This window comes from Ochotona curzoniae, unplaced genomic scaffold (genome assembly GCF_017591425.1).
Source record: "Ochotona curzoniae isolate NIBS_2020 unplaced genomic scaffold, NIBS_Ocur_1.0 scaffold_4701, whole genome shotgun sequence".
Taxonomy (NCBI): domain Eukaryota; kingdom Metazoa; phylum Chordata; class Mammalia; order Lagomorpha; family Ochotonidae; genus Ochotona; species Ochotona curzoniae.
The window spans coordinates 58,175,015-58,197,655 of NW_024467122.1; the positions used below are offsets into that span (position 1 = coordinate 58,175,015).

The window sequence follows — 22,641 nt, forward strand, 5'->3', positions numbered from 1 at the left end:
CTCCGGGGAGCAGGGACCGAGGCCGGTTTCTCTCGGATTGCCCGGTGCCTTGCACATAGCTCGCCCCGAGTCCGGTCACACTCCGTGCCCGGGTGCCGAGGCTGCGGGCGGAGCAGTCAGGACGCCCACCGCCGTCCCCGGCACAGCCCGCCAAGCGGCTGACGCGCCCGCGAGCCTCCTCCTGCCGCCGCCCCCGCCGCCGGGCGCGCCGCATCCAGTCACGGGCGTTGGAAATTCCGGCGCGTGCGGGCGCGGGCGGCCGGGCGGGGGCGGGGGCGCCCGTGGAGTGAGCCTGTGACGTGGCGGGGGGCGTGGCGCGGCGAGGCTCCGCCCCGGCTCCCTCGCCCTCCTCTCCCTCTCTCTCGCGCGGGTCGGGGTTACATGGCGGCGACTGCGGCAAAGCGAGAGCCTCGGAGACGCCGCTGCCGCCAGCACAGCCGGAGACCTGAGCCGACCCTGGGGGCTGTCGGCGGGCCCCGCACTCCCTCGATGACTCGGAGAAGTGCCGTGAGTGCGCGCGCGCGCGTGTGTGTGTGTGTACGTGTGCGGGGCGCGTCGGCGGGGCGACTCCGTGGAGGGCGGCCGGGCGGCGGGCGGCGGGCGGCGGCGGAGCCGGCTCGCTCCTCCATTGTGCGTGACCCTCCGGCGGCCGCCCTTCAACAAAGGCGCTTTTGTTCCGTCTCCCGCCCGGGCCCCCCGGGGTCCGCCCCGCTCGGGCCTGGCCGCCGCGTCCTCGCGCGGGGCCGGGGGGTCGTGGGGTCGGCCGAGCCGCCGCGGCGCGCCCCTCCCACCCGGCACGCCCCTCGCCGGGGCCCGCTCGCGCCCGCCCCGGCCGGCTCGGTGCCCGCCGCCTGCGCCCAGCTCTGCGGGTTCGAAGCCCGGCGGGGGGTGGTGGTGGTGGTGGTGGGGCGCGCGGCAGGCGCGAGGCGGCGCGGAGGGCTCCGGCCGGCTGGCAACGCCGCCTTTCGGAATGCTCCGCGTCTCCTCCCCCTTCCCGCCCCGGTGACTCGGCCTCAGCTGACACCGGCCGGGAAAGTCTCCCGCGGACTCGGCCGAGCTGCGAGGCGGCGGGGACGCGCGCGCGCGTGCTCGCGCCGTGCCTCGGGCTCGTCCCGGAGCGCTCAAGTCCGGCCAAGTTTTGAACGCCGCGCGGCCCGAGGGGCCCCGTGGACTGGCCGGGGACGCGCCACCCCCAGCCCCGGCCGCTCTCGGGTCCTGCCCCGGCCGTCGGCACGAGGCCCCCGACGGAAGCCTGTCAGCCCGCGCTTGGCAGTGCGTTTCAGTCTGACGTGTGAGCTGGCGGAGAGGTGCAGGTGCGTTGGCCGGCTTTTGTCCTCGGCTAGCGTGGGACTCCACCGGGTCGGGTGTCGGCGGCCGGCTCCGCGCTTTCTTTGGGTTCGGTGGGAGAAGTCCAGCGAAGGGGACTGGGGAGGCGAGATTAGAAGTCTGCTGTGTTAGCCTGCAAAATTCACGTTCGGGGCCCTAAGTGCTCTTAAGCCAGTCTCATCTCAGTCTTTTATTTTTTAAACGGATTCAGATGTTTTTCTGTTTAGACAGATAACAGGTGAGGGGGAGAGGGGACTGGAGGATGAAGCCATAGATGAAGACGTTAAGAGCAAACAGGTTGAAAGTGCTTTTCTGCTGCCTGAGTCTTCCAGCTTGGGTTATTTCTGTTCAAGTTTTGATGAACCATAGGCTCTTTTTAACGTTGGCAAACTGAGATGCAAAGAATGAAATGACTGGGGGAGTTTGGTCTTCAAAGGGTACTGCCTGGAGGGTTTCTTTTTCAGGGAGGTCTTGCAGGTCAGATTTTGCTGTTTGAAACGTAATTTTGAGTTGGAAGGAAGAAACTTGAGTTGCTTTTAGCCAGTAGTTGTTCAGACATGTTTATGAAGTGCTTGTTATGTGCTGAGCAGTGTAAATAATAATTGCCTTGTGGAACTTGTAGAATTGCTCGTTGGTGTCCTCCATGCAGCCCAGTTAAAATCGTTTTGCATTACCTAGGTAGTACTGGTTTGGGGGAAGAAAACTTGGAAAATGGAGGCAATTTAGGAGGCTAGTTTGGAGTCTTTGCACAAGATTAGAAGTAGTCTGATTAAAAGAGAATCTAGACAAGATTGACTTTTTTTAGAATAAAACACGTGTCTAACGACAAGCCTTTGTACTGAGAGCGTGGGAGGGTTTTTACTAAGTTCACGTAAGCGTCCGGGGAGAATTGAGAACCTGCGAGGTGGTAAGGTTTGCTGACTCAGGGGCAGGCGGTGATGAAGGGGATGGGGTCGGGTGGGAGGAAGCTCAAAGTGCGGCAAGTTTGGAGTTGGATGATGACTCATTCTGCCCACGACTGCAGCTACGTGGCTCCGTTTTGCATGTCCTTTTTTTTTTTTAAATGATAGGCTAAAATGTTTGTCCCAATTGTAATCCTCTCCTCTCTAAGGAGGAACAGCATTTTCTTTGAAAAAGTAATGGCTACTTCAGTTGCATTCAAAAGGGATACCATATCACCTACAGGTGGAATTGTGTAACCTTTGCTGAGGGAAAGGTGGAATCAGTTGCTGATTAGCTGCTGAAATTGACCTTGTGATACTAGCTGCTCTTTGGCTTCTATGGAGGGAGGTTTGTTCCAGGTTATTTATAAAGGACTGATAGGACTTCATGGTGTGGATGGAGCTTGACCTTATGTTTTAAACTGTTATGTAAAAGCTGTCTTTTTAGTATCTAGAAATTAATGATTTAAGAAAGGTTTTGCTAGCAGTTTTCATGTTGAATCAGATACAGTACTGATCGGGAACATTTTTTGTGTCATGAAATTACTAAAACAGTATTCTCAATGCTTTTTTTGATGAGCTACATGACTTTCTGTTTTAAAAAAGAATTTGGAATAGGCATTGTTGCAGGCACTTTTAAAATATATAGCATACATAAAAGCATTTTTAAAAATATTTATTTACTTATTAAAGATGTATTGATTTTTTATTGCAAAGGCAGATCAGATTAGGCTTACGGAGTGAAGGAGAGAATGAGAAAGATCTTCCATTTGCTGGTTCACTCCCTACTGGTTGTAATGGCCAGTGCTGAGCCAATCTGAAGCCAGGAACCAGGAGCTTTCCCGGTCTCCCATGCGGGTACAGGGTCCCAAGGCTTTGGGTCTTCCTCTACTACTTTTCAAGACCATAAGGATGGGAAGTGGGGCAGCTAGGACACGAACCAGTGCCCATATGGGATCCTGGCATGTGCAAGATGAGGATTTAGCCACTAGGCTACTGTGCTGGGCCCAGAAGAATTTATTTCAATAAGGTTCAACTAAAGCTTAAAAAATACTTTATTCTAAACAGTAACAAAAAATAGGAAGTATAGGGGCACTTGAGATGCCTGCTAGGATGTTGGTGTCCTGTATTGGGGTTTAACTCTCTATTCCAGCTCTGGTTTCCAGCTCCAGCCAATGCAGTCCTTGGGGCAGCAGGTGAGGGCTCAGGTGGTTGTCCCTGCGGTTCGTGTGGGAGGCCTGGATTGAGTTGCTGGCCTCCAGCTTCAGCCCCTTGCTGGTGTTCTGGGCATTTGGGGAGGGAACAAGCAGATGGGGACTCTGAGGGAATGAGGCTATAGGTACTGATGATTTTCAAAACATCACACTCTTAGGAGTTGACTCAAATTCCAGTGATGGTTGATTTCCTGTTTAGTTAGCTATCATGAATTTAATCAAGAATTTAAAAGCAAACTGGTATCTTTGCCTTTCCCCTCCCTCCGGTGGTGGCGCATGTGGAATGGTAGGCCTTTTCCCGGCTGCTCTGTGGTTCCTTGTTTGCTTAGCTGGTTGAACTTGTGTTCCTCTAGGGCTCCTGTTAAAGTGGAATGAGGGCACCTCAAAAGTAACGTCTCTGTGGTATTGTTGGCTGCCCTCCAGCCTGTAGGGTGGGCAGTGGCGTGACATTACAGCCTATCCATGGTATGGGGACTTTGGTCAGTTTACTGCTCAGCGTTTTGACTGAGACTTCATAAAAACAACCATGACCATGTTCTTGTAAGTGTCAATGGCTTTTTCCAGGGAGTTGCTTTCATGTGGAGCTGATGATTTTAGCGTGACAGTGATGTGGGCTGAGCCCAGCATTTAATTTTTCCCTCCGGCAAGTGCATATTTGGAAAAGACAGTTTGCCCCTCTGATAAAGTGTTTTTTATTTATTGTATTTGAAAGAGGGACAAAGAGGGGGAAGTAGAGAAAACTTTTCTTTTTAAGATTTATTTTTATTGCAAAGTCAGATATACAGAGAGGAGGAGAGACAGAGAGGAAGCTCTTCCATCTGCTGATTGACTCCCCATGTGGCGGCGATGGCAGGAGCTGAATCAATCTGAGGCCAGGAGCCAGGAGCTCTTCGGGTCTCCCACACGGGTGCAGGGTCCCAAGGCTTTGGGCCTTCCTCGACTGCTTTCCCAGGTCACAAGCAGGGAGCTGGATGGGAAGTGGGGCTGTTGGGATTAGAACCGGTGCCCATATGGGATGCTGGCACCTGCAAGGCAAGGACTTCAACCAGAACGCTACCATGCTGGGCCCAGCAGAGAGAGGTTTTATCTGTTGGTTCTCCTTAGCAGGATGCACTGGCTTGCTCTGGGTTGGGCCAAAGCCAGGAGTCAGACCTTCATCTGGTTCTCCCACTTGGGTGCAAGGGTCCAAGGATTTGGGCCATCAGGGAGCTGCATTGGAAGTGGATCAGCTGTTGATTTGAACTGGCATTCATATGGGATACCTGTGTTTCATGTAGCATTTTACTCACTGTGCTGAGCCACATAAAGTTTTAAAAGGTTTGTCTTTCAGACAGACTTCTTATTAATCAGATTCTAAATGTTGCACAAAGATTAATGTTTAAGTAAGGAGTCATGTTTTTAGATTTGGTATCTTTTTTTTTTTCCTTCCACACGCACACACACAAAAATTACAAAATTAATTGCTGAAGTCCTAGCATGGGGGCCCGGCGTGGTGGCCGAGTGGCTAAAGTCCTCGCCTTGAATGCGCCAGGCTCTCTCGCTGTCTCTCCTCCCTGTACATCTGCCTTTCCAAAAATAAACAAATCTTTAAAATAAATAGATGAATAAACAAACAAATAAATAAATCCTACCTTGGGGCCCGGTACGGTGACCTAGCAGCTGAAGTCCTCGCCTTGAATGTGCCGGGATCCCATATGGGTGCCAGTTCTAATCCTGACAGCCCTGCTTTCCATCCAGCTCCCTGCTTGTGGCCTGGGAAAGCAGTTGAGGACAGCCCAAAGCCTTGGCACCCTGCACCTGTGTGGGAGACTCGGAAGAGCTCCTGGCCTCAGATTGGTTTAGCTCCTGTCGTTGCAGCTACATGGGGAGTGAATCAGCAGATGGAAGGCCTTCCTTTCCGTCTGTCCTCCTCTCTGTATATCTGGAAGAGCTCCTGTTTTCTGGCTTCGGATCGGCACAGCACCGGCTGTTGCAGTCACTTGGGGAGTGACCATCAGACAAAAGATCTCTCTCCTCTTCTCTCTACATCTGACTTTGCAGTAATAATGTGTGTGTGTTTTTTTTTTTAAATAAATCCTAGCATGTACCCCAGGAAAGTCAGCCTCTGCAGCGTGAATATTTATATACACTTAATTTTGTACAGCTGTAGGATCTTAAAATGTTAGTGTTTGAGAGCACTTGTGGGCATGATATTGCGCCAGGTGACAGCCAGGAAAATGAGGCCCTAAGAGATCTGAGACCTTGGTCATGGTAGCATGCTTCCTGGATCTACTGTCCTGGGAACTGATTAGAAGAGCCGGGTCATGACCTCATCGCAGACTGACAGAATCTCTGGTCTAACAAGTCTCAGGTGATGATAATGTGATTCAGGTCAGCAGGTCTTTTGAGTGGTGTGTGCATGGCTGCTGAACTGGTTAGTGGGTGATTGGGAGAACCTGGGGCTTCTGATTTGCTCTTTGCATCAAGTCAAAGGATGCGAGGATTTAGTCACTGTTCAGTAGGAACTTTGTATGACGATGGAGATGTTCTATGTGCTTTGCTGCCCAGTAGGTAGTCACTAGTCATGTGTGAATATTGTTAATCCAACAAGTGACTAGCACACCGGAACTGGATTTTTAATTTAGTCTGTATTTAAATGGCTGCAGGTGGTTCTTGATACCACCTTCATCACAGATCTAGGTGATCTTTGCCCACACTGTTTTTGAACTAGATTAAGCTGCAGTTTAACACTTGGTTAGACTCAGTTTAATGATCTTTCTTTCTTCATGGATAAATGAAGAGGTGGTAAATGTTTTACTTTTTTCCACTGTGGCCCAATAATGTGTAGTGGTATAGTAAGCCAAGCCTTTGCCTATGGCACCAGCATCCCATTTAGGCACTACATTTTTTTTTTTTAATATTTATTTTTATTGCAAAGTTAGGTATACGGAGAAGAGAAGAGACGAGACAGAGAGGAAGATCTTCGATTTGCCAGTGACTGCAAAGGCCAGAGCTGCTCCTATCTGAAGCCAGGACAACTTCAGGTCTCCCATGCGGACCCTGCACCTGCGTGGGAGACACGGAAGAAGCTTTTGGTTTTCAGCTCAACTCTGGCTGCTGCAGCCATTTGGAGAGTGAAACAGTGGCTGAAGATCTCTGACACTGTCTCTCAAAGAAAAACACTTTTTTTTTCTTTGAAAGATGTTGTAGTGGGTGTTTAGTGTGAGAACTCTGAGACACGATGTGCCACATTGGCATGCTTGAGCTTTGACTTGTCCCAGGGCAGGGGAGGTAGCAGGTGAAGCTTAAGTCATGGGGTCCCCACCACCTGGGACTCTGGGTCGAGTTCCAGTACATTCTTGGCTGCTATGGGTGTTGAGGATAGAATCAGTAATTGAGAGCGCCCTCTGCTTTTTTTGTCTCTGCCTCAGGTAAAGAAGTTCATAATGTTAAGTGGCGTTAGTTAAGCTGCTTGTGGATTGTGTTGAGACAGCGTTTGCATTTGCCCTAGTAACTCCAGGCTTGCTGCTGTTTGCTGATAGCTGCCAGACTGATCTGTTTCTTAGTTCCAAGTGTGGAAGCTGCAGTGGCTCTTAACCTTCTACCTTTCTAGAGTCTGACTGACCTGTGTCTGAATTGTGCCATGTATACCTTTATGAAGCTGCTTTACCAATTGGCACATCAGTGTTATTATTTATAAAATGAGACAAGATCATGGTTAGGAATAACAAATAATTTGGCACCTAAAATATGCCTCGCATAATAATCAGCAAATATATGTGTGTAGCTCTCTTGCCTCCTCACCTCCATCATGCTTTTATTGTTTCACTGGCAGTACATTAACTTCAGAGCTCAAAAATCACTGCTTCTTGTGTTTAAAGATGATATACTTATTTATTTGAAAGAGAGAGGCAGCAAGAGTAGAGAAAATCTTCCACCTACAGTTCACTCCCCAAAGGGCTACAATGGTCAGGGCTGGGCTAGGCTGAAGTCAGGAGTCAGGAGCTTCCTCCAGGTCTCGCATGTGGGCGCAGGGTTCAAGAACTTTGGCTGTAATCCATTGCTTCCAGGTGCATAAGCGGAGAGCTGGTTAGGACACCAGCAGTTGAGGCTCCAACTGACACCCATAATGGATGCCGGTGTCGCGGGTGGCAGCCTAACCCACGTGCCACATGGCTGGCTCCCTGTGGCTAATGCTTTTTTCTTTAAATGCAAAAAGAGTAATGAGGGGGAGCCCTGTCTTTCATTTACTTACATATTTATTAAAGAAAAAGCGTTCCCAACTGCTGATTGGCCCTGAAATGGCCCTCAGTGGCCAGGGCTAGAGTAAGGAGCCAGGAAGGTAGTCTGAGTGGCAAGAACACCCTGTTTACTCAGCTCCTCACCACTGCTTGCCAGGGTCTGTGGTGGCAGGACGCTGGAGTGCAGAAGGGATTCCAGGTACTCCTGCGTAGCATGCCGGTGTCTTAGTTGCTGGACTAAGCCTAAATGCCTGCTTCTGTGCTTGGCTTTTATAACCTACAATTTAATTTTTTTTTAATTGCTCTATTTTGGCAATCTTTACGTAGTTGATTAGGGCACAAAGGGTCAAGGGCTGCAGGAAAGTGGTTAAGACTATTGTTTCTACATTATTACAATTTAATTTTAAAGCCGAGACTCCAACCACATTTACTACATTTTCTCATGTTAAGTGTTGATCTCTACCAAGTACACATTTTGTGCCTGCTTTCATTCATATTGTAGCCCTTGTAGATCCCTTCATTTGTACTCTGGTTTCCTTCTCAAGGATCTTTTTCTTGCCTACATTATGAATTTTTTTTTTTGGATCCTATTAGTATACCTATGTGCTCTAGAGCTGTACTATCTAGTGTGGGAGCCACTAGCTACATGTGATTGTTAAAAAGTAGGGGTGGGTGTCGTGACATTCTGGAGTGAGACCCTCCTCTGCTTGCAGCCGAGTTTCCTGTTAGTGCACCCAGGGAGGCAGTGGGTGAGAGCTTGATTCATTGCCACCTATGTGGGAGACTTGGTGGCATCCAGACTCCTGGCTTCGGCCCAGCCCAGCCCAGCCCAGCCCAGTCCAGCCAAGCCCTGGCTTTTGAGGGCATTTGAGAAGCTTGCTCGCTCTCTCCGTAACTCTTTCCTTTCAAGTAAATAAAAATTAAAAATTCAGTTTCTCAGGCATGCCAGCTGTGTTTCAGTTCAGCAACCAGTTGTGGCAAGCAGCTACCCATTTGGCCAGTGCAGGTGAGATCCTGCCTGCCATTGTGGAAAGTGGGCGTGGGCAGTGCCTCTCTGGCACTGTTCTTCGGCCTTCTCCCCTGGCTGCAGTTGTATTTCTCTGATTCTCTTCCAAGCAGATTTTTAAGAGATGTCTTTGTGTACTCTGGCCCTGCTCTGCTCTTCAGCATACTCCATTCTGCCACCATGTTGTTGCTGAAAGTGCTGCGCTCAAGGTTGCTGGTTGCTTCCATTTACCAGGTCCTGCTAACAGGATCTTGTAGCCACCTTGAATGCAGCTGGTACTGTATTTTGCCTATTTGTCAACTTTGCTTAGAGACCTATACTCTTGTTTTTCTCCTGCTTTTGAGTTTATGATACTTTTTTTTAGCTGACTTCATTGCTAGCATGAACGCTTCTTGACATTTAGTCCTGGTCTCCCGTAACTCCTTTGTTTTTCTAGATTGTTTCCCTGGTGGTCTCATAGTTTTAAATATTGTGTGTGTGTGTGTGTGTGTGTGTATGATACACACACATATGGATATTTTCTAAATTTGTGTTACTGGTTTAGGTTTCTCATACAAGCTGCAGATACAATATTCAACTACCCTTAACATCCTTAACCTCCTGTTACCTAGATAGACTAACAGATACAAAATAAATACCTTCCTTGCCTGTTGTTCTTCTCCCAGCCTTCTCTAGTTCAGTAAGTGTCTTTTGCAGCCTTCCTTTAATCCTGTCTTTACCCTATTCTCATCAAGTTTTCTTGGTCTCCAACATTGAATTTATTTCAATGTGCCCTTTTAATGATTTGATCAATGATCTGTGTTACATCTTCATTAATATCACCCTAGTCTTGGCCTTCATCATTTCAGTTTGACTTACTGAAATAGCCTTTATTTATTTTTTAGAAAACCAAATTTATGTATTTAAAAGGTGGAGCAAAAGAGAGATGGATTTTTCACCAGCTTGTTGGCTCACTCCCCAAGTGTCCATAGTGACCACGGCTGGGGCCGGCCAAAGCAGGGACCAGGAACTTTATCCCACATGGCTGGCAGGGGTCTGCAGAGTTGGGCCATCTGCTGCTGCCTTCCCAGGAGGCTGACTCAGAAGCAGAGACTTACACCAGCACTCCCATGTCGGACATGCATAGCACAAGTGGCAGCCTAACTGGCTGTGCCGAAATGCCAGGACTTGACATAACCTTTAACTTAGTAGGTCATTAGCATCCCTTTTTTATTTGGTCCATTCTCCTCCCAATAGCCAAAATTATTTTGAAATGTAATTGAGATTATGTCAGTTACTTGCTTTAAATTCTTCAGTAGTCTTGCTTCGTTTCTTAGATACAAAATTCAGAATCCCGCCTCTTCCAGTCCTACCTATTTGTCCATTTTCATGTCTCAATTCCCACTCCCTTTGCTATGGAACTCATCACTGTACTGACGCCTTTGCCCTCCAAAATGTCAGGTTTTATCTTGCATGGATTTCAAAATTTCTTTGCGACAAATAAAGCACTTTCATTTTTTCACATCTTTTTGCAGTACTCTATGGTTTGCTGTTTTCCTTTGTTTGGGGTGTCCTCCCATCTGTCAGCAGAGCTGGTACTGTCTTCTTGGCATTAGGGTGTCAGCAACTCAGAAGGCCATTTTCTAGCCGTACAAATGATAGTATGTGGCTAGGCTTGAAGTTAGACTTGACCTGTATGTTGGTCTTTCCTCACTGGATCATTGAGCTCTAGGGAAGCACAGTCTTGGCTATCTATTCCTTCCTTCTTTCCTCCCTCCCTTCCTCTTTCCCTCCTTCTCTCTTTCCCCCTGTTTATTTGTTTGAAAAGGAGGAGTTACAGAAAGATTTTTCCATCCAGTGGTTCACTCCCAAAGTGGCTGCAGTGGCCAGAGCTGGACAGGCTGAAACCAAGAGCTCCTTCCATATCTGTTGTGTGGGTGCAGGGGCCAGAATACTTTAGCTGGCCTCTGCTGCTTTCCCAGGCACATGAGCAGGGATCTGGATGGGAAGTAGAGCAGCTGGACTTGAACTGGCATCTGTGGCACTGCAAAACCAGTGTTGGCCCTGAATTTTCCCTACTTGTATCAATAGTGTGTGGCACATGCTAAGTGCTCAGTGCATTTTTGCATACTATATAAAATGAATGCTTGAAGATTGTTGGCTTGTAGGGGTCTGGTGGCTAATAAGATGCTAGTTGGGGCCTCGCCCACATCAGAGTGCCGGAGTCCCATGCCCAGCTTCAGCTCCTGCTTTCCAGCTCTGCTAATGTAGGTCCTGGGAAGTGGCAGGTAGTGGCACACAGTAAGTTGGGTCTCTGCCACCTGGGTGAGAAACTTGGATTGAGTTTCCAGCACCACTCAGATCATCACTGTGGGCCTTTGGGACTGAACAAGCAAATAGGAGCTCTTTCATTCTCTGCCTCTCAAATACTTTTTAAAACATGCATTATACTCAATATATGTAATTGGGCCTTTCATCTTTAATGTGTGTTCTTGGGATAATTGTAGAAATGTAATGGGGTTTGGAAGCTGTGGGAAATAGCACGGAGTCCAAAATGGCTGAGGCCTTCAGAGCTCATGTTCAAGTCACTCCGTGTACACTTTATTTTTAACAGTTTGGCTACAATATACCTAAGTCTGAGTTTGTGTTTATGCTGCTTTTGGGGTTCATTGAATTTGTGCATTTGTTGGTTGTACTCTTTTATCAGATTAAAAAATTCTTGTCTTGGATTTTTGCACCATCGATTAGCTGGAGCTTGGAGCTCTCTGATTTTTAGACTTTTCTGCCAGCTGTTTGGACTGCTGAGAAATTTTATTTGCATTCTACTTTCACCCCCATTTCTCTTAATCTGTTTTGCCTTATTTATTTGGCCCGATAGTAGGAGGAATATCTGTCTTAATATTCTGGGAATATTCAAAATGCCCCCAATGTGATCCCATTCGTTTGTCATGGGCCTTGGGAGAGTGAATTGGCAGTTGGGACTAAACAAATCAATTTTTACAGTCCCAGCAGAAGTTACATTTGAGCGGTTGTCTGAGCTGGGTCGGGTTCCACTGATACCGCGAGGCTGGACTCGGCGATGGGCAATCAGAGCAGTCACGATGCCCACTTTGGTGTTGATGTTGCATGGGCCGGTAGGACTTTCTCTCATTTTATATTGATCCCTTTCAGAGGCACAGTCCTTCCCCCCCCCACTGCTGTAATAATAGATAAAACAGGAGCTATAACAAAGCTGCAGTGTTTTTGTTTCTTCAGTCTGAGTGGGTTGAAACAAATGTGCTCCTACAGTTGTTGGCTGACTTAGGTGGTTTTATGGGGAGTGGCTCCTGGTGGCGTGCCCGGAAAGGAAAGTGCCACATGGAAGAACCTGCACTGACGTCCTTCGTGGGAGGTCAGAGTGTGAGCAGATTCTGAGACACCAACTTGCCTTATAAAACTTTATACTGTCAAGTAAAACATGTGTATGTTAATTCATTCAGTACAGGTTTTTTAGGGTATCCATTAGTTACCATTTTCTTGAAAATGTCAGTAAAACATAGTCCCAGACCTTCCATTTTATAACAGAATTACAAAAAACTAGAGGAGAGTGTTGCCCTGGAGCCTGCAAGAGTGGAGGATCTGCAGGATTAGATTACATTGCCGAGAGCTGGCAGACAGGCAGTGATGATGTTAGAAAAAGGAGGAGAGAGCTTGAAATGGTAGTGAACAGGAAGGACCTCCTAGTGCACGTCCGACCTCAGGAGTGTGCTTTCCTTTGAAGTCATGTTTTATTTCAATATTTTACTTATTTAAAAGATATAGGGCCCAGTGCGATAGCCTTATAGTTAAAAGTCCTCACCTTGCATGTGCTGGGATCCCTTATGGATTCTGATTTTAATCCTGCAGCCCTGCTTCCCATCCAGCTCCCTGGCCTGGGAAAGCAGTCGAGGACGTCCCAGAGTCTTGGGTTCCTGCATCCGTGTGGGAGACCCGAAAGAGCTCCTGGCTCCTGGCTTTGTTTGGATCAGTTCAGCTCCAACCATTGCGGCCACTTGGGGAGTGAATCATCGGACAGAAGATCTTCCTCTCTGTCTCTCCTCCTTTCTGCATATCTGCCTTTCCAGTAAAGATAAATAAATGTTTTAAAAAATACATAGAGAGGCAGATAAAGATGGGAGAGGTTTCTCTTCCACTTCCCTAAATGCCTGCCATAGTTGGGTTTGAGCCAGGAGCTCCATGTCAGTCTCCCAGGTGAGTGGCGGGGGCCCAGTTACTTGAGCCGTTTGCCTCCAAGATGCACAGTCGGAAGTAGGAGCTGGGAGCAAAGCTGGGCCTTGAACTCAAGACACCACGTTATGGGATGTGGGCACCTCAAGCAGCAGCTTGGTTACTGTACCAAAAACCTGTCCCATGAGTCTTTTTCCCACCTAGTTTAACAGTTTTATTTGTATTTGAAAGGCAGAGTTCCAGAGAGAGCCCATTGGTTCACTCCTGCCATGGCTGCCACAGCTGAGCCAATCCAGAGCCAGGAGCTTCCTCCAGATCTCCTTCATAGCTGCAGGAACCCAAGGACTTGCTTGGGCCATCCTCTATTACTTTCCCATGCGATAACAGGAAGCTGGATTGGAAGTGGAGCAGCTGGGACATGAATCAGTACCCATATAGGATGCTGCCACTGCAGGCAGAGGCTTAATCTGTAACACCATGGCACCAACTCCACCATCTAGTGCATCTAGTGTTTTGACCTCAGATCTTCCTTAATGCCTCAGACACTTTGGTGGATGGAAGAACAGTCTATTTTTGTCAAAGCTGTTAAAAAAAAAAGTTTCGGTTCTCTGTGCTTCTGGGTCCATGTCGTAATTGCATCTCATTAACTTAAGCAGAGGTGTGATCGTGTGATGTGGTTTTTTTTTTTAGATTTATTTTTATTATTTTTTTATTGAAAAGGCAGATATACAGAGAGGAGAGACAGAGAGGAAGATCTTCTGTCCAATGATTCACTCCCCAAGTGAGCGCAGCGGGCCGATGCTATGCCGATCCAAAGCCAGGAGCCTCTTCCGGATCTCCCGCGCGGGTGCAGGGTCCCAAAGCTTTGGGCCGTCTTCGACTGCTTTCCTGGGCCACAGGCAGGGAACTGGAAGGGAAGCGGGGCTGCTGGGATAGAACCGGCGCCCATATGGGATCCCGGGCGTGCAAGGCGGGGACCTTAACCATTGCGCCACCGCCCAGGGCCCATGTGATGTGTTTTCATCAGTGAAATGTTCCTTTTTTATTTAAAGATTTAATTTTTATTGGAAAAGCAGATCAGATTTAGAGAGACTGAAAGACAAGGAGAAAGATCTTCCATTTGCTTGTTCACTTTCCTGTTGGCTGCAATGGCCAGAGCTGAGCCGATCCAAAGCCAGGAGCTTCTTTGTGGGTGCAGGATCCCAAGGGTTTGGGTCATCCTCTGCTGCTTTCCAAGGCCACAAGCAGGGAGCTGGAAGGGAAGTGGAGCTGCCGGGACACAAAATGATACCCACATGGGATCCTGACACTTGCAAGATGAGGATTTAGCCATTGAGCCACTACACTGGGCCCTAAAATGTTCCTAACAGTGAATTCCTGCTCATGGTTTTGGTTCCTGTGCCTTTAACAGTTAGGAACACAATCTCAGTAATGAAGGCTTGGGCGTTAGAATAACAGATTAAGGATTATCATACTGATAATTATTTTATAAGGCAAACATTTGTGCGAAGGGTTGTATTTGATGTTCCATGTATGGGAATTACAATTGTGTCTCCCCCAATCTGGGTGTACTGCCCATATTAAATGTTCAGGAAAAAAACCAGTGAAACAAAAGATATAGTCTGTGCTTCTGTAGATCATAAAGTGTTAGAATTGGGTGAACACATTGAGATTTGCTGACCAATGTATGTGGTCTGTGAAGTTTTGATATTTTCATGTGGATCAGGAGATGTGAGCAGACAATGCAATCATCTATCTTTGACTTTAACAGTCTGACTTAGTAGCTGAGCATGATTACTGCTATGTACTAGGCAAAGCCTGTTGTGCCGTGGTGTTTTAGTGTGAAGTTCCTCCTTCTCCCTAGGTTCCCAGGATTATTCACTGGTACCAGTTTCTGCTAATAGCCTCCTTGAGGTCCTAATCCCAAAAGGGATCTCTGGTACTCCTAGGGTCACGCAGTTAGAAGGAGGCCCAAAGGCTTTGCCAAAAGGGTGTATGAAGAAGCAGCCTAATTTTAACATTTGGCCTTTTCTGCCCTAGAAACCTTAATGACTGACTGGTCCTCACCTTCAGAGTTCTTGGTTACAGACTTCCTTTTGCAGTGGGTCGAGTTGTTCCTGAGTAAGCAGACAGGAAGTACAGTTTCTGAGGATGGGGAGACAGGACAAATGGAAATGACTTATACCTTATAGCTTATATCTTATAGCTACCTTATAGCTTTCTACATTCGGGCTAGATCTGAACACTACTCATGCTTATCTTGGCGTGTGGGTGGACCAGGTGATGACAAGCAGAAGGTGGCAATTGCTCATGCAGTGTTAGGGAACTGCCTAGTACGTCAGCCAGCAGATAGGCAGCCTGACCTTTATAAAGAGCATTTATTTCCATGTTATGGTGGGTCAGTGAAAGAAAACCAAAGGTAAAGTCAAAAGCCAACTTTGTACTTCCTCTTATTAACTAAACTGGGAAAGAAACAACAATTGACACCCCTCATTCACACTTAGGGTCTCCTTCCCCGCAACACAAGCAGCACTCTTGGTGGCAGGGACCGTGTTTATTTGAAGGCAGAGAAATTGGAAAGGTGCCGGAAAGGATCCTTTAAGTTGCTGTTCTGTCTTTTACTTTTCCTCCCTTGAATGTGCAGAAAGAAACCTTGAACTTTGCTTGTAATGCAATTCTGTATGAAAGCTTATGGAGACTATGGTAATAGGTTGTTGATGGGGAAAAAGGATACTCTGACCAGTAGTTGGCTGGTGTACCTGGATGCCTTCATCAGGTGAGCTGAGCTGGTTGGGGAGCTCAGAATTTGGAGTGTAAGTACAGTAAGTTTCAAGGCAATAAGGAGGAAACCTTTTAGCTCTAGGGTCACTAAGTGAGCATGGGAGGCTTCTGACGTTGTTACGGCTGTCTGCCAGAGACACATCCTGACTGCTCTAATCTGGTCCAGTATACCAGCTTGTGGACTCTTGCGATGTACTATAGCTTGCCTTGGCACTCCCTTGCCCCTTCCTGGCCTTTTTTTCTTTTAATATTTTAAATTTATTTTTACTGGAAAGGCAGACTTTACAGAGATAGGAGAGACTAAGAGGTCTTCCATCTGCTGGTCAACTCACCAAATGGCTGCCAGGGGCTGGGACTGAGCCAGTTTGAAGGCAGGGGCCCAAGGACTTGAGCCATCCTCTGCTGCATTCCCAGGCAGTAAGCAGGCAGCTGGGACTCAAACTGGTGACCCATAAAGGGTGCTGGCCATATAGGCAAAGGCAGAGGATTAGTCTGCTGTGGTACTTGCCCACCCCTTCCTTGTTTTTTTTTTTTATAAGATTTATTTATTTTTTCTTTGAAAGGCCGAGTTGTACACAGAGAGATCTCCCATCTGCTGGTTCATTCCTCAAATGGTTGCAGTGGCCCGAGATGGATGGGCTGATCCAAAGCCAGAAACTTCCTCCGACTCTCCCACGTGGGTGCAGGGGTCCTGCTGCTTTTCCAGGCCACCAGCAGGGAGCTAGATTTGAAGTGAAGCAGCTGGAACTCAAACTGGTGCCCATACAGGATGCCAGTGCCACAGGCATAGGTCAAGCCACCATGCAAAGGGCCAGCCCCTACTGTTTGTCTTTAGTCACACCATAAACTTTGTGAGAATAGAGCTTAAGTCTGTTTTCACCCATGATTTTTTAAAAAGATTTATTTTTTTATTGTTACGTTAGATATATAGAGAGGAGGAGAGACAGAGAGGAAGATCTTCTGTCCGATGATTCACTCCCCAAGTGACTGCAATGGCCAGAACTGAGCTGACCGAAAGCTGGGTCTCCCACACAAGTGCAGGAACCCAAGGCTTTGGGCCATCTTTGACTGCTCTCGCAGGCCACAAGCAGAGAGCTGGATGGGAAGCAGGGCCACTGGGATTAGAATCGGAATCCATGTGAGATTCTAGTGTATGCAAGGCGAGGACTTTAGCAGGCTACCACACCACCAAGCCCTTCACCCATGATTTTATCCCCAGTGGCTCGTATATTGCGTGTCATGGAACAGGTACTATGTAGAGATGCTAAGTGGAGCATGATTGAGCTGGGAGTACTAGATGCAGTAATGTGATGCACAGGTTTAGAATTGGCACAATGTGCTGATAAAAGAGGGGCTTACTTTCCACACTTACTCTTGAAAAGATATTCTGACAGTCTTTGGTCTTATGGATACTGAAAGTCTGAAGGGTGATACTGTAAGGGCAGCCAAACAGAATCACCAAGCAAACAGTGCTGGTTATAATGATGTGTTCTTTATTTCCTCCTTATATGGCTTTTTTTTTTAAAAGAAAGATTTATTTTTATTGCAAAGTCAGATATACAGAGAGGAAGATCTTCTGTCCGATGATTCACTCTCCAAGTGACCACAATGGCTGGAGCTGAGCCAATCCAAAGCCAGGAGCTTTTCGGGTCTCCCACATGGGTGCAGGGTTCCAAGGCTTTGGGCCATCCTCGGCATCCTTGGCTGCCTTTCCCAGGCCACAAGCAGGGATCTAGATGGGAAGGGGAGCTGCTGGGATTAGAACTGGCATCCAAATGGGATCCCAGTGCGTTCAAGATGAGGACTTTAGCTGCTGGGCCACCACACTGGGCCCTCTTACATGGCTTTTATTGGTACAAGTTTTACAGTTGTGTTGATCAGTGAACAGTCTCTTTTGAGAATGGCATGAATATTCAAAACTCATTCTTTGAAGAGTCTTCATCATGAGTACATGATAGTGACACTGCAGTTCTTAACCTAGGCACAAGCTCCTGCCTTTCCTAGTATCAGCCGTTGAGGTTTCTGAAAAGCCTGCCTTGCCCTTGGAATTATTTCTTGATTGTGATTCTTACTGGCTTTAGTGCAGTTGAAAGAGTCAGAACCAAATGGAGATCTCGGGCAGGCACCTCATTCCTATGGCTTTCTCTAATCTTACTGCAGTTCTTGCTGTGCTGCCTGATAATAGTGGTGTCATTTTTGGCAGAGCATCATTTGTACTTAAGTAGATTGCTGTATTAATGAACTAGAAGCTTAAAAGAGAAATTAGAGATTTTACTGTTCTTATTGAAGTCTGTAGAAATCAGTTTAAAATACTCATATCAGCATTTTAAAACTTCACTAGCTTTAAGCAGTTGTCTATATTAAGGCAAGAAGGTGGGTGAGAACAAACATTCTATTTCAGGTGGAGACTAGACATGAAAATTTCAGAGACGGAGTTTCGGAAAAATACTGATTTTCCCAGGGTGTATGGTAGAGAGTCAGAAGAATCGGAGATATGCACAAAAAGAAAAATATTTGGAAGGGGAAAAACATTAATTAAAGCCTCTTAAAAATGACATTTATTTTTAATTTATTTTTTATTGGAAAGGCAGATTTAGAGAGGGAAGCAGAGACAGAGAAAGATCTTTAACCTGCTGGGTCACTTCCCAAATGGTCATAACGGCTGGAACTGAGCTGATCTGAAGCCAAAAGCCAGGAGCTTCTTCTGGGTCTCACACAGGTGCAGGACCAAAGGCTCTGGGCCGTCCTCTGCTGCTTTCCCAGGCCACAAGCAGGGAGTTGAATAAGGAAGCAGAACAGTTGGGACATGAACTGATGCCCATGTGGGATCCTGGTGGTTGGAGGCAGGGGATTAGCTAGTTGAACCATCACAATGGCCGCAAAATCATATTTTTAAAGTCAGCGGTTTATTTACAGACTTAAAATTTCAAATGTTCTGCTACAAATAGACTAGTAAACTAAAGTTTTTGGTGTTTTTTTTAAAAAGTTATTTGTTTTTATTAGAAAGGCATATTTACAGAGGGACTGACAGAAAGATCTTACTGGTTCATTCTCCAAATGGTCACAGTGGCAGGAGCTGAGCTGATCTGAAGCCAGGTGCCAGGAGCGAAGACTGCATCGTGGGTGCTTTGGCTACCTACTGCTTTCCCAGACCATAAGCAGAGAGCTGGATGTGAAGTGGAGCAGCTGGGACATGATTCGATGCCTGTAGGGGATGCTGGTGCATGCAGGTGGAGAATTAGCCTAGTGAGTCACTGTGCCAGACCCATGGGCACCAGTTTGAGTCCTTCCTACTCCACTTCCAATTTAATGCTCCCTGCTTAGCCTGTGAAGACACCACTCTGTTCCCAAACTACAGAATTGTTATGAGCTATTTTATTTGGGGCTAATTTCTGAGAAGCATAAAAAGCTTGCAAACAGGAAAAAAATATATAGTATTATAGTGAAACAATGCAACCTTATATGACCTTCGTAATTGCATATATTTTTAATGCTTTTGCTACATAGATGTGCACAGAGTAACATTACTTGCATGTTTCTGGACCTCATAAAACTGGTTTCTATAATTTGGTTTTTGTTTTTGAGTATCTCACCCATCTGTATTCATTTTTACCATTATTAAGTTAATGTAACTTTTTTGAAAGTTTAGGTTTGTCACTTTTTTCTGTTGCAGAAAGAAAAAAATGAGCATTTGTTTGAATTTTTTTCCCAAGCATTTCCCAAGCATTTACCTTGAGGAAAAATGGCCAGGTTGTACGGCATGGTATTATCCATGAATATATTTTGCTAGATTGTGTTAAAGTTATTTTACTAACTTAAAATCCTTCTGTATGCCAGCATGTTGGCTCAATTGGTGAATCCCTTATCCAAACACAGCATTGTTTGTGGGTGCCAATTTGTGTCCCGGCTGTTGTACTTCCCATCAATGCTTGTGGCCTGGGAAGCCAGTAGAGGATGGCCCAAAGCCTTGGTACTCTGGATTTTGGATCCTGGCTTCGGATCAGCATGGCTCCGGCCATTGTAGCCACTTGGGGAGTGAACCAGTGTTTGGAATATCTTTATCTCCTTCTGTAAATCTGATCTGCCTTTCCTGTAAAAATAAATGGCTTTTAAAAATAGAAAAAAGTAAATGCTCTTTTGTAAGCAGATGTATTGAAGGCTTATTATATGTTCCATTAGAGTACTGTTGCTTGTATTTTACCTTCAAAAAACTCTAAAGAAAGATGTAAAAATACTGTGGCCATTTGTATCACTGGCATTAAATAAATGGGATAACTTAGGGATTACCTATGGGTGCTAGATTGTGTCCTGGCTTCTCCACTTTCCTTCCAGCTCCCTGCTTGTGGCCTGGGAAAGCAGAAGATAGCCCAAAACCTTGGGACCCTACACCTGTGTAGAAAACCTGGAAGAAGCCCCTGGTTCCTTGGCTTTGTATCAGCTCAGCTGTGGCTGTTGCAGTCATTTGGGGAGTAAACCAGTGTACAGAAGATATTTTTCTGTATCATCTTCTCTCTGTAGACCTGACTTTCCAATTAAAAAAGAAAAAGCAGGGCCTGGTGCAATAGCCCAGTGGCTAAAGTCCTTGCCTGACTGTGCTGGGATCCCGATATGGGTGCCGGTTCTAATCCTGGAGGCCCCACTTCCCATCCAGCTCCCTGTTGTAGCCTGGGAAAGCAGTTGAGGACGGCCCAAAGCCTTGGGACCTTACACCCACCTGGGAGACCTGAAAGAGGTGTTGGGCCCCTGGCTTTGGATCAGCTCGAGTCTGGCTGTTGCAGTTTCTTGGGGAGTAACTCAAGGGACGAAAGATCTTCCTCTCTCTGCTTCTCTCTGTATTATCTGACTTTCCAATTAAAAAAAAAAAAAGCAAAAAGCTTTGCTTGCTTATTTGAAAGGGAGAGAGACAAGAGATAGAGAAGGAGAGATCCTCCATCTGCTGATTGACTCCCTACATGGCTACAATAGCAGGACTGGGCAGGCCAAAGCCAGCAGTGAGCAGCTTCGTCCAGGTCTCCTGTGTACTTGCAGCATTTGGGCCACCTTTCCCTGCTTTCCTGGAACGACAGCAGCAACTGAGTGAGAGGCAGAACGGCCACCACACAAGCCCGTGCCCATCTGGGGATACTTGTGTTGGGGATGGGGGGCGGGGCGCAATTTAACTTGCTGCACTGCAATCTCATCCCTAAATCTTAAGTGTTACAAAGAATGGAATGTGATGAAATCTGGAACCCTGGCCAGCACATGTGAATGAATAGTGTTTACAACTTTTCTGTAGGTGATTTTTGTTAAGAATAATGTATCACTTGACTGAGCTTCATGCACCAAGTAATATATTACCAGATGCCAATACTGTCACTTTACACATTTAATGAGAAGAGTATTTCCTGCAGTGGTGACTCTTCTGTTTTCTTTTTTCTTTCTCCTTCTCCAGGTTGTATCGGAGTAAGATGGACGGTAGCTTTGATTGTGATTGTGGTGAGCTGGAGCCACCTGATCACTAACAAGACATCTTCTGTCAGCCAACAGCCACCAGAGCTTCCTGTTGAAGTGCATAGCAACAGAGGAAGAGAAGAAGCAAACGGAAATAGTGCTTCCTAGCACCTTAGGATGCTGCTGCTCAGGGCCAGTCCAACACTGAATGTACCTGCACTGTGAGGAGAATGTTCCTAGAAGCCTGTCGTGTGCATATTTATTCACATTTTTGTTAAATGTTAAATCGTTTAGCACAGTAAATCAGTGCATAGTATGTCATTTCATTCCTTTTGAGTTTCTTGCGTGTTTCCTTTAGATGTCTGCAGAGTTGCTGCCCTTTTCTTGAACTATGAGTACAGCAGTCTTTTTAATTCTCAGTATGAATAGAGCTTTTTGAGCTTTAAATCTAAGGGGAACTCAACGGGCCTGGTTGGCAGACGCAATGAACATCAAGAAACCATCTTGCTGTGGAAGTATAATTATTTTTCTTCTCCCTATTTGAAAGATCTTTCCTTTTGATGCCAGTTTTCTTCCTTGTTTACACAAGTTCAACAATTTGAAAGGAAAAGGCAAAATAGTAAGGGTTTCAAAATGGCAGAGAAATTTGAAAGTCTCATGAACATTCATGGTTTTGATCTGGGCTCTAGGTACATGGACTTAAAACCATTGGGTTGTGGAGGCAACGGTTTGGTGTTTTCTGCTGTAGACAATGACTGTGACAAGAGAGTAGCCATCAAGAAAATTGTCCTTACGGATCCCCAGAGTGTTAAACATGCTCTACGTGAAATCAAAATTATTAGAAGACTTGACCATGATAACATTGTGAAAGTGTTTGAAATTCTTGGTCCCAGTGGAAGTCAGTTAACAGACGACGTGGGTTCTCTTACTGAACTGAACAGTGTTTACATTGTTCAGGAGTACATGGAGACAGACTTGGCCAATGTGCTGGAGCAGGGCCCTTTACTGGAAGAGCATGCCCGGCTTTTCATGTATCAGCTGCTACGTGGGCTCAAGTACATTCATTCTGCAAATGTACTGCACAGAGATCTCAAACCAGCTAATCTTTTCATTAATACTGAAGACTTGGTGCTGAAGATAGGTGACTTTGGCCTCGCAAGGATCATGGATCCACATTATTCCCATAAGGTATGTGCAAGGGTAGTTGAGCTAGAATTTGAAGCTGATGTCTTCAGGAACAGGTCCTTGTGTTTCCTGGATATGCTGGGTTGTAGTTAATTTTGTTAAACTTTACATGGTTTATTTTTCCTGATCCAAATCTACCGCTAGTCAAAATCTCCATGTGTTTGAAATGAAAGTAGAATGGGGTCCTAATTAAGCAGTGATTATTTTATAGCATTTTATTGTAACTGAAAGTCTCCTCTGGTTATTTAAAAAATGAAGTATAGTCAGCTTTTTGTATCTGTGGGTTCCATAACTGCACAGCATTTGCATTGCTTAGGTGTTGTAAGTAATCTAGATATATTTTAAAGTAGATG

At 46.4% G+C, this 22,641-nt stretch overlaps 1 protein-coding gene across 2 annotated transcripts in view; it reads left to right on the forward strand.

The window, feature by feature from the left end:
- Positions 1-347: 347 nt before the first annotated feature.
- Positions 348-22,641, forward strand: part of MAPK6 (mitogen-activated protein kinase 6) — a 34,134-nt gene continuing 11,840 nt past the window's right edge. Inside the window, exons 1-2 of one of the 2 annotated variants that reach the window (XM_040970202.1) lie at positions 348-507; positions 21,105-22,291. In XM_040970202.1, coding sequence (XP_040826136.1) covers positions 21,737-22,291 — 555 coding nt within the window. In that variant the 5' untranslated portion in view covers positions 348-507; positions 21,105-21,736. Of the gene's footprint in view, positions 508-982; positions 1,314-21,104; positions 22,292-22,641 lie in introns of those variants that run through there. The other variant, XM_040970201.1, reaches the window with a different exon arrangement.